Source organism: Phoca vitulina, unplaced genomic scaffold (genome assembly GCF_004348235.1).
Source record: "Phoca vitulina isolate PV1807 unplaced genomic scaffold, GSC_HSeal_1.0 scaffold3, whole genome shotgun sequence".
In the NCBI taxonomy this organism is placed as follows: Eukaryota; Metazoa; Chordata; class Mammalia; order Carnivora; family Phocidae; genus Phoca; species Phoca vitulina.
The window spans coordinates 49310994-49324838 of NW_022589706.1; the positions used below are offsets into that span (position 1 = coordinate 49310994).

The 13845-nt window shown below is 35.8% G+C and overlaps 1 protein-coding gene across 1 annotated transcript in view; it reads right to left on the reverse strand.

Moving 5' to 3' along the window:
• Positions 1–13845, reverse strand: part of CENPC (centromere protein C) — a 75611-nt gene that overhangs the window by 37516 nt on the left and 24250 nt on the right. The window contains 2 exon segments of the mRNA XM_032400487.1: positions 1005–1296; positions 7501–7692. Coding sequence (XP_032256378.1) covers positions 1005–1296; positions 7501–7692 — 484 coding nt within the window.

Sequence of the window (13845 nt, forward strand, 5' to 3'; positions counted from 1 at the left end):
TTTTATTTCTTAAGTGAGGTCATGGGGGAATCAGGTGTTGTTTTTTTTTTTTTTTTTTTGTAAACCTGAAATAATTTTGTAAACCTGGAAAATGGTATGGAAATGGTGTGAAAAAGTTAAAAGAGAATGTGTATGGGATTTTTTTCTGTACTACAATGACATACACTGCTATATTTTAGGGCACTATAATTTATTCCCATAAATCCCTAACACCTTGCAGTTTCTCACATATAATATGTATTATTTGTTGAGTAAATGAAAGAATACATACTATGTCAATAAGCAAAAATACGCAAGAACAATGCCTAACTCACTAGGTTGTTAGGACTGATGAAAATTCATTGAAAGCTCCTAGCAAACACCTGGCACATAATAAGCACTCAAAGTATGTTAACTATTATTACCTTAGGGGGAGAAGTATTAAGATGTATTTCTAATTATTGAAATCACATTAACCTCACTTAAAAGGAAGCAAATCAAACTATACATTAAAAATGACTAAGGGGTGCCTGGCTGGCTCAGTTTAAGCGTCTGCTTTCAGCTCAGGCCATGATCCCAGGGTCCAGGGACTGAGGTCTGCCTGCTTCTCCCTCTCCCTTTGCCACTCCCCCCTGCTCATGCACTCTCTCTCTCTCTCACTCTCTTCTCTCTCTCAAATAAATAAAATCCTTTTTTTTTTAAATGACTAAGATGGTTAATTATACTGAAATTAAAAAATAAAATACATTTTTAAAAATGACTAAAATGGTAAATTTTATGTTTTTACCACTTCAAAAAAAAAAAAAATCACTCACATCCCGTGGTACTATATATTATTCCCCATTTTAATATAAGGAAACAAATTCAGATTGCTACTTTGCCCTGGGCGTGGATTTACAACCAGGTTTGCCAGACTGCAGAGCCCTTTATGCTAACAGTTTCTCCATAAATGATTAAATGACACTGACAAACTATTAAATGCTGAACGGCAAAAATAACTATATTGTATACCTAACAGACATTACCCAGAATGATCAAGATTTTTCTTCTTAGCCAGGTCTTCCTCATCATTTTCCAATGACTCATTCTGGGAACAACCGGAAATTTCATCATGGTCAATAATTCTTCCAGAATCTTTAGTATTTAAAAACTCCTGTGCTCTTGAGCTGCCCAAAGTAGTTCTCTTCTGCCCTTTAAATGGAATGGTTTTTTCCTCAATATTCTTAGATGATTGATTTGATTTTTCAGCAGGTTTTCGTCTACTGTTGTGATGCACTGACAATTCATTTCTTCTTGAAGAATTGCTATAAACAAGACCTGAAGGATTCAGTGATAACCTAAAGTTAGCATAATGTTTATCCAGATTAGCAGGTTCACTGAAATACCAACATTATTTATTTACATGTAAATACACACAGACAGACAGACAGACACACACACACACACCAATCTCATAGGCTGTTTGTTTTCAAATTAAAGTCATAAACTATGCAGCTTTTCAACCCCTTTAAATGTATCACAAGCTCCCAAAACCACCCTCTGTGTCTCTGCCCACTACTCTTTTGGCCATCCTTAAGATCCTGTTATTTCCCAAGCTTCCAGCTTCAGCTTCTCACTCTATCTACTTTGAGGGACCCTTCTACTCTTAACTTTAATTACTATGTAGATACTGGTATCATAATATTCACCTACCACTCTCCCCCAAATCTGACCTTCTGGTTTTAGTTCCTATCTTAATGAAAGTGTAACTATTTACCCAGATACCTACATCAGAAATCTGAGTCATCCAAGACTCCTATCCCTATCCACAATCAAATCCCCAAATCCTGTCATTTCTACATTCTTAATACCTCTCAAATCCACGTCTTTCAAGCTTTCCTGCCTATCATTGGACCCTCATCATTTCTTAACTGGATTATTAAAGCACCTCTTAGTCTCCCTTTCTCTAGCCTTGTTGTTCCTCAATCCATTCTTCACACTGCTTCAAGAATCATCTTAAGAAAACACAAGCTGGATCATGACAACCTTGCTAAAATCTTTTAGTGATTATCTGTAACTTAAGGATTAAGTCCAAATATTTTCAGTAATTTATTTCTACACCTAGAGTATTTACTTCATTAATCAAAATTTTCAACATTCTCCTCAAATAAACAAACCAAAAAAAAAGCCAGCAATACTGAACTACCTGCATTTCTCTAAAGCACTGGTTCTTTTTTTTTTTTTCAAAGTGAATCTTTTTTATTATGTTATGTTAATCATCATACATTACAACATTAGTTTTTGATGTACTGTTCATGATTCATTGTTTGCATATAACACCCAGTGCTCCATTCAGTACGTGCCCTCTTGTTGGTCCTTAGACCAGCAGGATCAGCATCACTTGAGAATTGTTTCAAATGCAAATTCTCAGGCTAGGCTTCAGACCTACTAAATCAGAAGCTCTGAGTAGAGCCCAATAATCTGTGTTTTAACAAGCCCTCCAAATAACTCTGATAAAACAATTTTTAAAAGGTTAAACTCTCAGCTCCATATCTCTGTACATGCTACTCTACTGGAAACATTTCATCCTTCCTCCTCACCCCACCCAGTCACTCAGTTGATTCCTAATTCATCCTTCAGGAAGCTTTCCCTAATTCCCATGCCTAAATTAAGTAGCTCTCTCTCAACCCTTTAATAATATTTATCATCCATCTAACTGTTTACTTATCTTTCTCTTCCAGCAGACTGACAATTCCTTGAGACCAAGATTGCTCTTTTACCTATCTTTATATTCCCAATGCCTAACACCAGGGGCAGGACTGTGGTGAAGCAATTTTTTCCAGTCTACTGAGATATAATTGACACATAACATTGTATAAGTCTAGGGTACACGATGTAAAAATTTTATATATGTATATATTGCAAAATGAATACCAAAGAGTAAATCTTAAAAGTTCTCATCATAAAAAAAAAAAAATTTAACTAGGGTGGGAAATTTAAGAAGGTGCTCACTCTCAGAGAGTCATACAAGTACTGAACCTGAACTCACACAAACCCGAGACCGAGTGCCTCCTCAAATTTCTCATTCTGTTACTCACTTGCACCACTGTAGTACTGGCCGTGCCTAACACCATTCCAGCCTCACAGTGGGCACTCCATAAACGTTTCTCAACATAAAAGCAGTAGGGCCACACATCTACTACAGGCATCTTGGTTGCTTATTAGGGAAACAAATATTACATCAACAGTCAGGAAACCTGGGTTCTACTGTTTTCCAGTTCTAGCACAAAAGTCTATGACCTTAGATTGCAAGCCATGTTGCTTTTTTGAGCTTCAGACTTTCTTTTTCTAGCAGATGAAGGATTGTTTTAACTCTGAGATCTATAAGAATTCCTCCATTTTTGTGACTCCCTACTTGATCAGAAACTCAACATCTGTTTCAAGACTGCTACATAAGTCTTTTTTGGTAAGTCCCAGAGTTCTAGAAAACTTATCCAGGCTTTGTAAGATTTTTATTTACCTATATATTTACACACTCATCTGCTATAGCAGTTTCAGGCACCTGGGGCAGAAAGGTGAGTTCCTCAGAGCAATAACAGGAGTAGATAATGTTTTATATACTAACTACATGCCACTTACTCCTTATCATGAGGTAGAAGGATTTGTAATCATGTTACAGAATGAGAAACTGAAGAAAATAACTTACCCAAAGTGGAGAAATCATAATTTAAACTCAGTCTAAGTCCAAAATCCAAGAAAGGCTGCAAAAGAGTATTTCTTTCTACTGGCAATCAAGGATCCCAGTGACTCAAAAATTCATAGCAACAAGGCCTCAGATGTAGTGCCATATTTGTTCTACTCTCATTTGTGGATCTAAATACCACAGAGTCAACAGTATGATTTTCTTTTTTTCATGATTACCTCCTTTAAAAAATCAAAGATGTTTCCAAAACAATAAATGTTTCACATTGTACAGAAAAAGAGTTGGCATAGCAGACCTAAGAATGTTATCCTTAGAAAGACCTGCTTGCAAAGTTAGCTCTTGGCTAGCATTTGGGAACTTTAATTTCAGAGGGTTCCCATCATTTCCTAACTGATAAATGTGGTTTAGTGTGCCTAAACTGCTTTACAAAAAAATACAATTTATGTCAAATACTTGCTTTCCTTCAGGGAGTCTGGAATTTTAGTACTTACTAGGCAGAGGGTGCCTAGGTGACCACCTCCAGTAAAAATCTTGGGCTCTAAATCTCTAATGAGCTTCCCAAGTAGGTAACATTTCACACATCTATCATTAGTATTCATTGCCAAAAGAACTAAGTGCCTCTGGTATGAATCCACTGAGAGAGGACTCCTTCAGACTTTGCCCATGTACTTTTTCTCTGATTTTGCTTTGTATCCTCTTGCTGTAAGGAAACTTCAGACACCATTAGCACTTCTCTCACTACACTTTCACCTGATGGCCTTGCTTACTACTTCACTGAGAAAACAAAAAAGACAGAAGAGTACATATTCATCTTCTCACCATCAACTCTACCACCCTACTTCCATCTGTGTACTGCATCACAGTCCCCTCCTTACCTATTCAAGGACTGTGATCCTGTATTTATACTCTAACTTTCTAGGAGGTTGGTTTTTTTTTTTAATTTTTTATTTTATTTTTTATAGTCAAGAGTCTTTCTTAAGTTTTTAAATTCCAGTTAGTAGGGGCACCTGGGTGGCTCAGTCAGTTAAGCATCTGCCTTCAGCTCAGGTCATGATCCCAGGGTCCTGGCATAGAGCCCCACTTGGGACTCCCTGCTCAGCAGGGAACCTGCTTCTCTCTTTCCCTATGCCCCTGCTTGTGCTCTCTCTCGCTATCTCTCTCTCTCTCTCTCAAATAAATAAATGGAATCTTTAAAAAAAAATTCCAGTTAGTTAATATACAGTATAATATTAGTTCAATATATCAAGTGTACAATATAGTGATTCAACACTTCCATACATCACGCGGTGCTCATCACAACAGGTGCACTCCTTAATCCCCATCACCTATTTAACCTTTCCCCCTGCCCACTTCCTTCTGGTAACCATCAGTTTGTTTTCTATAGTTAAATGTCTGTTTCTTGGTTTGCCTATCTTTCTTTTTTTCCCCTTTGCTCATTTGTTTTGTTTAAATTCCACGTATGAGTGAAGTCATATGGTATTTGTCTTTCTCTGACTGATATATTTCGCTTAGCATAATACTCTCTAGTTCCATCCATGTCATTGCAGATGGCAAGATTTTATTTTTTATGGCTGAGTAATATTCCGTTGTGTGTGTGTGTGTGTGTGTGTGTGCGCGCGTGTGTGTGTGTATACACACCACATCTTCTTATACATTCATCTGTCAATGGACACTTGGGCTGTTTCCATAATCTGGCTACTGTAGATAATGCTGCTATAAACATCAAGGTGTATGTATCTCTTTGAATTAGTATTTCTATATTCTTTGGGTAAATACCTAGTAGTGCAATTGCTGGATCACAGCTATTTTTAACTTCTTGAGGAACGTCCATAGTTCTCCACACTGGCTGCACCAGTTTGCATTCCCACCAACAGTACAAGAGGGTTCTCCCTTCTCCACATTCTATGGTTATTTTAAATGAGCAGATAAACCGACATAACATCTTGTACATTATAAAAAAAAAAAAAAAGACCTTCCCTTGACCCCACATCTCTATGCTTCCTTATCTTATTATCTCTCCTTCCTCACTTCCTACTCTTGAAACCACTTCAGTCAGGCCTTTGATTTGATCATTCCACAGAAACCATTTCTATCAAAGTGACCAACAACCTCCACATGGCCGAAATTATATTGTCAGTTCTTAACTCTCGTCTACTTCAAGCCATCAGCAGTATTTAAAAGAGTTCATCACTCAATCCTTAAAATGCTTTCATTACTTTGCTTCCATAACCCTAAGTTCTCTTCAGTTTCCTTTAACCTTACTAACTGCAACTATTTAGTTTCTTTTGGTGGATCCTCCTTTCCCTCTTGACTCCTGGCATTGGGAGTCTCCCAGGACTCAATCCTTGGCTTTCTTTCTTCTCTAGGTTCAGTCTATCACTAGGAATTTCAAGCAGTCCTAAAGTTTTAAATATCATCTATATATTGGTAAGTCCCTAGTTATATGTCTTCCCAAATCTTTCCCCTAACTTTAAACTCATTTACCAGGCTATTTCCTCAATGTATCTACATTGATACCTAATTAATTTATTACAACCTGAAATCTTGACATCCTTCCCAAATCTGCTTCTTTCATACTTTCCCTCATTCAGTAAATAGTAGAGCTCCCTTATTCTATTTGTTCAGGCAAAAAAAAAAAAAAATCTGAGTCATCCTAGACTTCTGGTTCTCTTACTCCAATCTGTTAGTACCAAATCCAACCACTTTTCATCTCTTCCCTCCAACAATCTCTTAACTAGTATCCATGCCTTAGTTTCCTCTCTATGTAGCAATAAAAATAATTCTTTTAGAGGCGCCTGGGTGGCTCAGTCAGTTGGACATCTGCCTTCGGCTCAGGTCATGATCCCGGAGTCCCAGGATCTAGCCCCGCTTCAGGTTCCCTGCTCAACCGGGAGTCTGCTTCTCCCTCTGACCCTCACCCCACTCATGATCTCTCTCTCTAATAATAAATAAATAAAATCTTCTTAAAAAGTCTCTTAATTTAAAAAAAAAGAATAATTCTTTTAAAAGAGGATTCAATCAAGTCACTTCATTGCTTAAAATCTTCCAGTAGCTTCTCAATACACTTCGTCTAAACTGTCTATCACAGCCTCCCTCTCTGACTTCATCTCTCCTGGCTTACTCATCTTTAGCCATACTAGCCTTCTTGAATCCCTCAAACATGCCAAGTATGTTCCATCAGCACCTTTATAAATACGTTCCCTTGGTCTGAAATGTTACACACCAAGTTATTTGTATGGTTCCCCTCTTCATTTTTCTGAGATATATGCTCTGAAAGATCAAAATGGACTCTTATTACTACCTTTTACAAAAACATTATTCTGTTCTATCTTCTTATCCACCCCACTTCTACCTCTACTTCCCATCTCTATCCTTTATCAGCTTTATTTTTCTTTTTTTTTATTATGTTATGTTTATCACCATACATTACATCATTAGTTTTTGATGTAGTGTTCCATGATTCATTGTTTGCGTATAACACCCAGTGCTCCATTCAGTACATGCCCTCTTTAATACCCATCACCAGGCTAATTTTTCTTTATTGCCCATCACTGCATGAATTATACACTTATATTGCTGGTCTTCCTCCACTCAAATGTTAAGTCTCACGAGAGCAGGGATTTGTTTTTCCACAGCTATATCCCTATATCTAGAATACAATATATAGTAGAGCCCAATATCTTCACACTTAACTGACTTAATATTTCTATTAATGACCCAATTTAACTTTGTCCTCATTAGGTTTTCTGTGGAAAATGGGAGTATAAATCAAACATAAAGCCTCTTATAGAATGACTTTTTGGAGCTCTCAATGAACATCATTTAAATAAAATACTTACTCTGTTCTGACTTTACCACCCACCAATTAGATGGACGCCTGGAAATTCTTCGACTTCTTGTAATAGTTAAAGTCACTTCTTCAGGTACAAGTTTATTCTTCTTGGACCCACTGGGAAAATGCTTCTTTTTATATTCCTTATCTTTTTTCTGAGTCTCTGTATAAGGAACATTGGTGCTATTTTTCTTGCTTCCTATAAAGAACACCATAAAAAACAATTTACAATCTATGGAACTGAAGAGTTTTCAGAAAATCACAATAGGTTAAAAAAAAAAAACCTCTCAATTATAGGAATATCTTAAATTTATTCTGTGGGCTTCTTTCATCTCTCTTTTTTTTAAGTCAAATGTTCTCAATAAGATCTGTTTCTGTCAGTTAAATATAAACTTTTGACATTGCTTGATAACTAACATACTCCTCAGCCAAAAAAATGAGTACACTCTGAAAAGGAAAAATATATGGCTTCTTCCAACTACTTACCAATGTTCCAAGTTAAAAAAAAAAAAACGTAACCACTGCTTTTCTGTTTTGAATTAAATCATTATTTTGTCAATCTAATTTTTGAAAGAGATTTAAAGTGAGGTTTCAATAAAGAGATGTTCCTATATGAAGGAAAACCATTATTTTATGTTAACAGAATTTAAAAAAGAAAAGAGAATGAAAAGAAACAATGAATATGGCAAGCAATACATAGCTAATAAAAAGGTTTGGTGTCAGTAGTAACCTCATTTCACTACCACGACAATTGGGTAAGAAAAGAATCTAACAGAAGGGTGAAATCAATTCTAGTTTGTTTTTTGTGGCTGACAACCAGAAGAAGAAAAAATCAGGGAAATACAAGATATTTCAATACAAATAATACAGTTAAGAGGGGCACAATCACCAAAATGGAAAATTTCTTTTACTCAGAAATAGGTTTAAAATATTAGGTGTTAGTAGACAGAACGGAAAATTTTCTTGATCATCAAATAAATCAAGAAACCATCATTTATTAAGCAACTGAGACAAAGACTTCTGGTCCAAAGAAGGAATTAAACTCATATCAAGTAGGAAATATTCATGGAGTAAACAAACTACATAAAAGTATGTAAGACCAATAGAGCAGGTATTATATTTAACCACATAATTAAATATGAAACTATACAGAACTTTTTAAAAAGATGAAAGGAGAACACAATACAGGTTGAAACCTGGAAATATGGGAAATACAAGACCAGACTTTCACTAAGAAGGTAAATTTGGGGAAATAATTCAGATGGAGATGATATCTAAAGCAAAGGAATAATTTTCTCAAGGAATGAATATAAAGGAAGAGCAAAGGACAAACTATTAAACGGGGAATATGGAAAGAATCACCAAAATTTATAGATGAAATGAGGAAAAGTAATCAATAAAGACATAGAAGGAAATCAAACAAAAAAATAGGAGAATCAAAATATTATAGCATCAGAAATTAGCTAGTGTTTAATTAGGCTATAATGAAAACTACATCTTGTCATCTTTACTATATGTAGCATATAACATTGTGTTTGGCACATAGGCTTGAAATATGAATTCAGGGTGAAGCCAATGTTACAGTAATGAAATTGGCAAAAGTACTTCCCAGCATGAGCTATTTTAGATAGGATCCACGTTTTTGATACACCAAGTATGCTTCACAGATCAGCTGTATCAGTATCACCCGGAAGAGACTGTTTAGAAATACAGAATCTTGGGGCACCTAGGTGGCTCAGTTGGTTAAACGTCCAACTCTGGATTTCAGATTAGGTCATGCTCTCAGATCATGAGCTCAAACCCAGTGTCAGGCCCTGTGCTAAGCAGGGAGTCTGCTTGTCCCTCCCCCTCTCTCTGCTTGCTCTATTTCTCTCTCTTCCAAATAATCTTAAAAAAAAAAGAAAGAAAGAAAGAATGAATCTTGGGTCCCACCTGAGACCTACTAAGCCGGTTTATGAATCAAAATGTTAAGAAAATCCTCAGGGAATTCAAATGCATATGCAAGTTTGAAAAGCACTGTTCTGCTGTTGTAGTCATTCTCCCAGGTAAATTTGACTGAGGAGTAGAGAGATAGAAAACGAGCCAAATTATGTCAAGATCCCTTACAGCAGTAAAACTCTCTGAGTCCAGTCTGAGAATAAGTTACAGGATTCGGCAACTCTGAATTTAAGATAAAGAGAATGATTTATGCTTATAAAAGGAGTAAAAGAAAAACATTAGCCTTAATGATCTGAACGAGACACAAGAAAAGTTGATGAAAAAGGAAAGAATATACTTTACCAATATTATGCTTAATATGGGAATTAACCAATATGTTAGAAGTGATGAGAATGGGAGATATTTGAAGAGCCACCACAGATAGCAAATCTTGATAAAGAACATATTTTAGGGAATGGATATAGAAAATAATAAAGGGTCAGTTTACAAAACACTAAAGCAAAGAGAACTTTCAACATGGTTGCCACTAATTAGTGGGTTTAAGGAATTATCTGTACAACTGCAAGAATCCTCACCAGTGAGCATCATTTTCAGGCCTCCTATATGTCCACCCTCCTTTCCCTTCTCCAACTCCTTTTCTTCTATTTCCCCCCTTTTTTTCTTTCCCTTACCTTATCAAAAGTACCTCAGGAACTGTTTTTTTTTTTATAAAGATTTTATTTATTTATTTGAGAGAGAGAAAGAGAGAGAGAGAAAACAGGGGGATCAGCAGAGGGAGGGGGAGAAGCAGACTCCCTGCTGAGCAAGGAGCTCGACGACGTGGGGCTCAATCCCAGCACCCCCGGGATCATGACCTGAGCTGAAGGCAGATGCTTAACTGACTAAGCCACCCAGGCACCCCCTCAGGAACTGTTCTAACAAATGAGATGTGCTCATGATGACAGAAATTGCCCATGTTCATGAATAAACTTCAAAAAAAGAAATCAATGTGAACAATGATTTAGGGGAAAAGAATCTCAGGAGGAAAATGCTATTGTGAAAGACTTATTCAGACCGTGACACAGAAAAAGAATATCAAAGTCTAAAACAAACCAATTAATTATTTCAGAAACTAATTCTAGGTCAGGGAAGATCAGAAACGGAATGACAAACAATTTAGAAAACTAATAAACAAGAACACATACAGAAGATACAACTGATATATGAACAGATGGTAACGTGAAGAGAGCTGACTTAGAACTGAGGGAACATATGTCCTAAGTGAGGCAATGGCCAGAAAAAGAGGTGACTTAGAAGTGATACATTTCTTTAACTACAGGAAATTTTGCATATATACATGTAAAGGAGTATCTTTCTAAAGGTGGGATATGTTTTAATAAACACAGCAAAATTATTCATCCAAAATAGAGTAATACTTCTGTCATTAATAATAATGTATTCCAATGACCCACAGAGATAACTGCTAATGCTAAGATCTGAGGGGTATTTTAGGAATAAGACAGAAATAGTTGCTGTTCTCATGGAACTTTCAGTCTAACTGCCAGAAGGAAAGATGGAAATTTAGCAAGTAATTTTATGTTTGATAAAATAAAAAGGATGTTATTGGAGCATATATAGGAACATACTGGGATAGGGAGTAATAATCAAGTAAAGTGATATTTAAACTGAGTACAAAGGTTGGTAGGGGACAGAGTACATTTAGGAAAATTTTTCTAAGCAAAAGGTACAGCATTTTAAAAGGCCCACAGTTGAGACAGTAGTCTGTTCATGGAACTGGGAGAAATTCATTATAAAGTAACCCAGGAGATGAATCTGGAGAGTAGAGAGAAGACAGAGGGTATGTGCATAAACTGCTACAATAATCTAAGAAATAAATGACTCTAACTTGGCAAGGAGAACAGCAAGAGGAATGGAGAGAAGTAACAGATATGAAAGTCAAACTTTATACAGGTTGCTAAAGAGGAGTCAAAGATGATTCAGATTTCTTTCCTGAGCTACCAAATTTATTATGGTCCCATTTATGAAGATAGGAAAACTAAAGCAGGAGCAAGTTTGGAAGAATTTAGTTTCTAATACATCCAGTTTGAGAAGCCTAAGAGACATGAGAAGTGGAAAAGTCCACTGCCTCAACATAAATCATTAGCTTAGGCATTGCAAATTTGTCAAGTGCCTTTCGAATTAAAGACAAAATATCTTCAGCGTAAAAATATCCTTGGAATTAAATCATTTTCATATTAGTCTTTGAAAACTGATATGTTTAGCAGAATATCCTTCCAAAATATATTCATTTTGGCCAAAAATGTATTCACCCTAATCCACAAAATCTGTGAAAATGTTACCTTATATGGCAAGAGACTTTGCAGATGTGACTAAAGGTATAAACCTTAAAATAGGGAGATTATCCTGAATTATTTAGGCTGGTCCAATCTAATTATACGTGTTCTTAAAAGCAGTGGTCAGAAAGACAGGACAATGGAAGAAGAAGCAAAAGAATTTGGAAATGTGAGAAGGCTGGCATTGCTGGCTTTGAAGATGGAAGAAGGGAACCATGGATTCAAGGATATAAACAACTTCAAGGCTGGAAAAGACAAGGAAACAGATTCTCTCCTAGAATCACTAGAAAGAAAAGCAACCTTGTCAACACATTGATTTTAGCTCAGTGAGATCTATTTCAGACTTGTGACCCATAAAAACTATAAGATAACAAATGTGTGTTGTTTTAAGTCACTAAGTATGTGGTAATTTGTTATGACAGTGAGAGAAAATAAATACAATTGGTAATAAATCAAACATTATTTTCACTAACCAATCTAGATAAAGAATTTAATATATCTGAAAATCAGTGTGAAGAATTTGGCAGGTACTTAATAAATGTTTAACATTTATAATTAAACAATATCCTTCAAGTATACTTTTTTTTTTTACGATTTTATTTATTTATTTGACAGAGAGAGACATAGCGAGAGAGGGAACACAAGCAGGGCGAGAGGGAGAGGGAGAAGCAGGCTTCCTGCTGAGCAGGGAGCCTGATGCACGGTTCGATCCCAGGACCCTGGGACCATGACCTGAGCCGAAGGCAGACGCTTAACGACTGAGCCACCCAGACACCCCTATACTTTCTTGATACAATGTTTTTTCCTAAGAACTTAGAATAAATCAAAATTTTGTACCTTCAAATTTTATGAATTAATATTCTACTTAAAGGACTAATAAGAAAAAAAAAACTTTCCTATAATATAACTTCAGTTTAGTCAGATTCTTTGTATTTTCTTAAAATAGCCAGCTGCTAATAAGGAAGGGAAAGGGGAAGGGGAAGGAAAAGGGGAAGAGAAAGGAGAAGGGAAGGGAGAAAGAACGGGAAGGGAAGGGAATGGAAGGGAAGGGAGAGAGAAAGAAAAGAAAAGAAAAGATAAGATAAGAGAAGAAAAGAAGGAAGGAAGGAAGGAGGGAGGAAAGAAAGAAAAAGAAAGAAAGAAAGAAAGAAAAAAGAAAAGAAAAGAAAAGAAAAGAAAAGGAAAAGAAAAGAAAAAAAGAAAGAAAACGAAAGGAAGGAAGGAAGGAAGGAAAGAATCCAATAAAAATAATATGGGGGGGCACCTGGGTGGCTCAGTCGGTTAAGTGTCTGCCTTCGGCTCAGGTCATGATCCCAGGGTCCTGGGATAGAGCCCAGCTTCACCGGGCTCCCTGCTCAGTGGGGTATCTGCTTATCCCTCTCCACCCCACTCATGCTCTCTCTCTCAAATAAATAAAAATCTTTTTTAAAATAATAATATGGGACATGTCAGACATTTACAAGAGAGGTCCACAAAATAGAAAAGGTGGCTTTTTTCCCCTTTATTTTAAGCAGAATTTTTCAAATACACAAAGGTAACACAGACAAAACTGACAACTATTATTTCAGGTGATATAAAGTCTATTTGTAGATTATACAAAAAGAAAGCTAAAATAATTGAATAATAATTGAAGTGGAATTTCTTTTCATAAAAACTAGCTTAAATACTATGCTTTAATATATACTCTCTCTCCCTTCTGTATCAGCAATATTATATTATATTACAGTCATCTAGGACCTCTAGGTACAAATACTATTCTAGTGAAGAGAGTTTTCTGGTTAATAGTTTTTTCAAATCAGTATCGAAAACATTTTTACTTATTTCAAAACTTCTTGATAGTGCTGAAAAAATATAGGCTCTAACCACGCGACAGATCCTGAGCCAGTATTTTTTAACCTTGAGTGTTACCACCTAACTTACAGGATTGTCAAGAGGGATTAAATTATATTTTGCACATATAAAGTGTCTAATACATTTGTTACATATTTGTTTTCTATTCCATTAACTATTCTAAAGAAATTCTGTAAGAATATCTTTTCTATTACTTAAAAAGTGGTACAAAGAACATAAATGATTCTTTT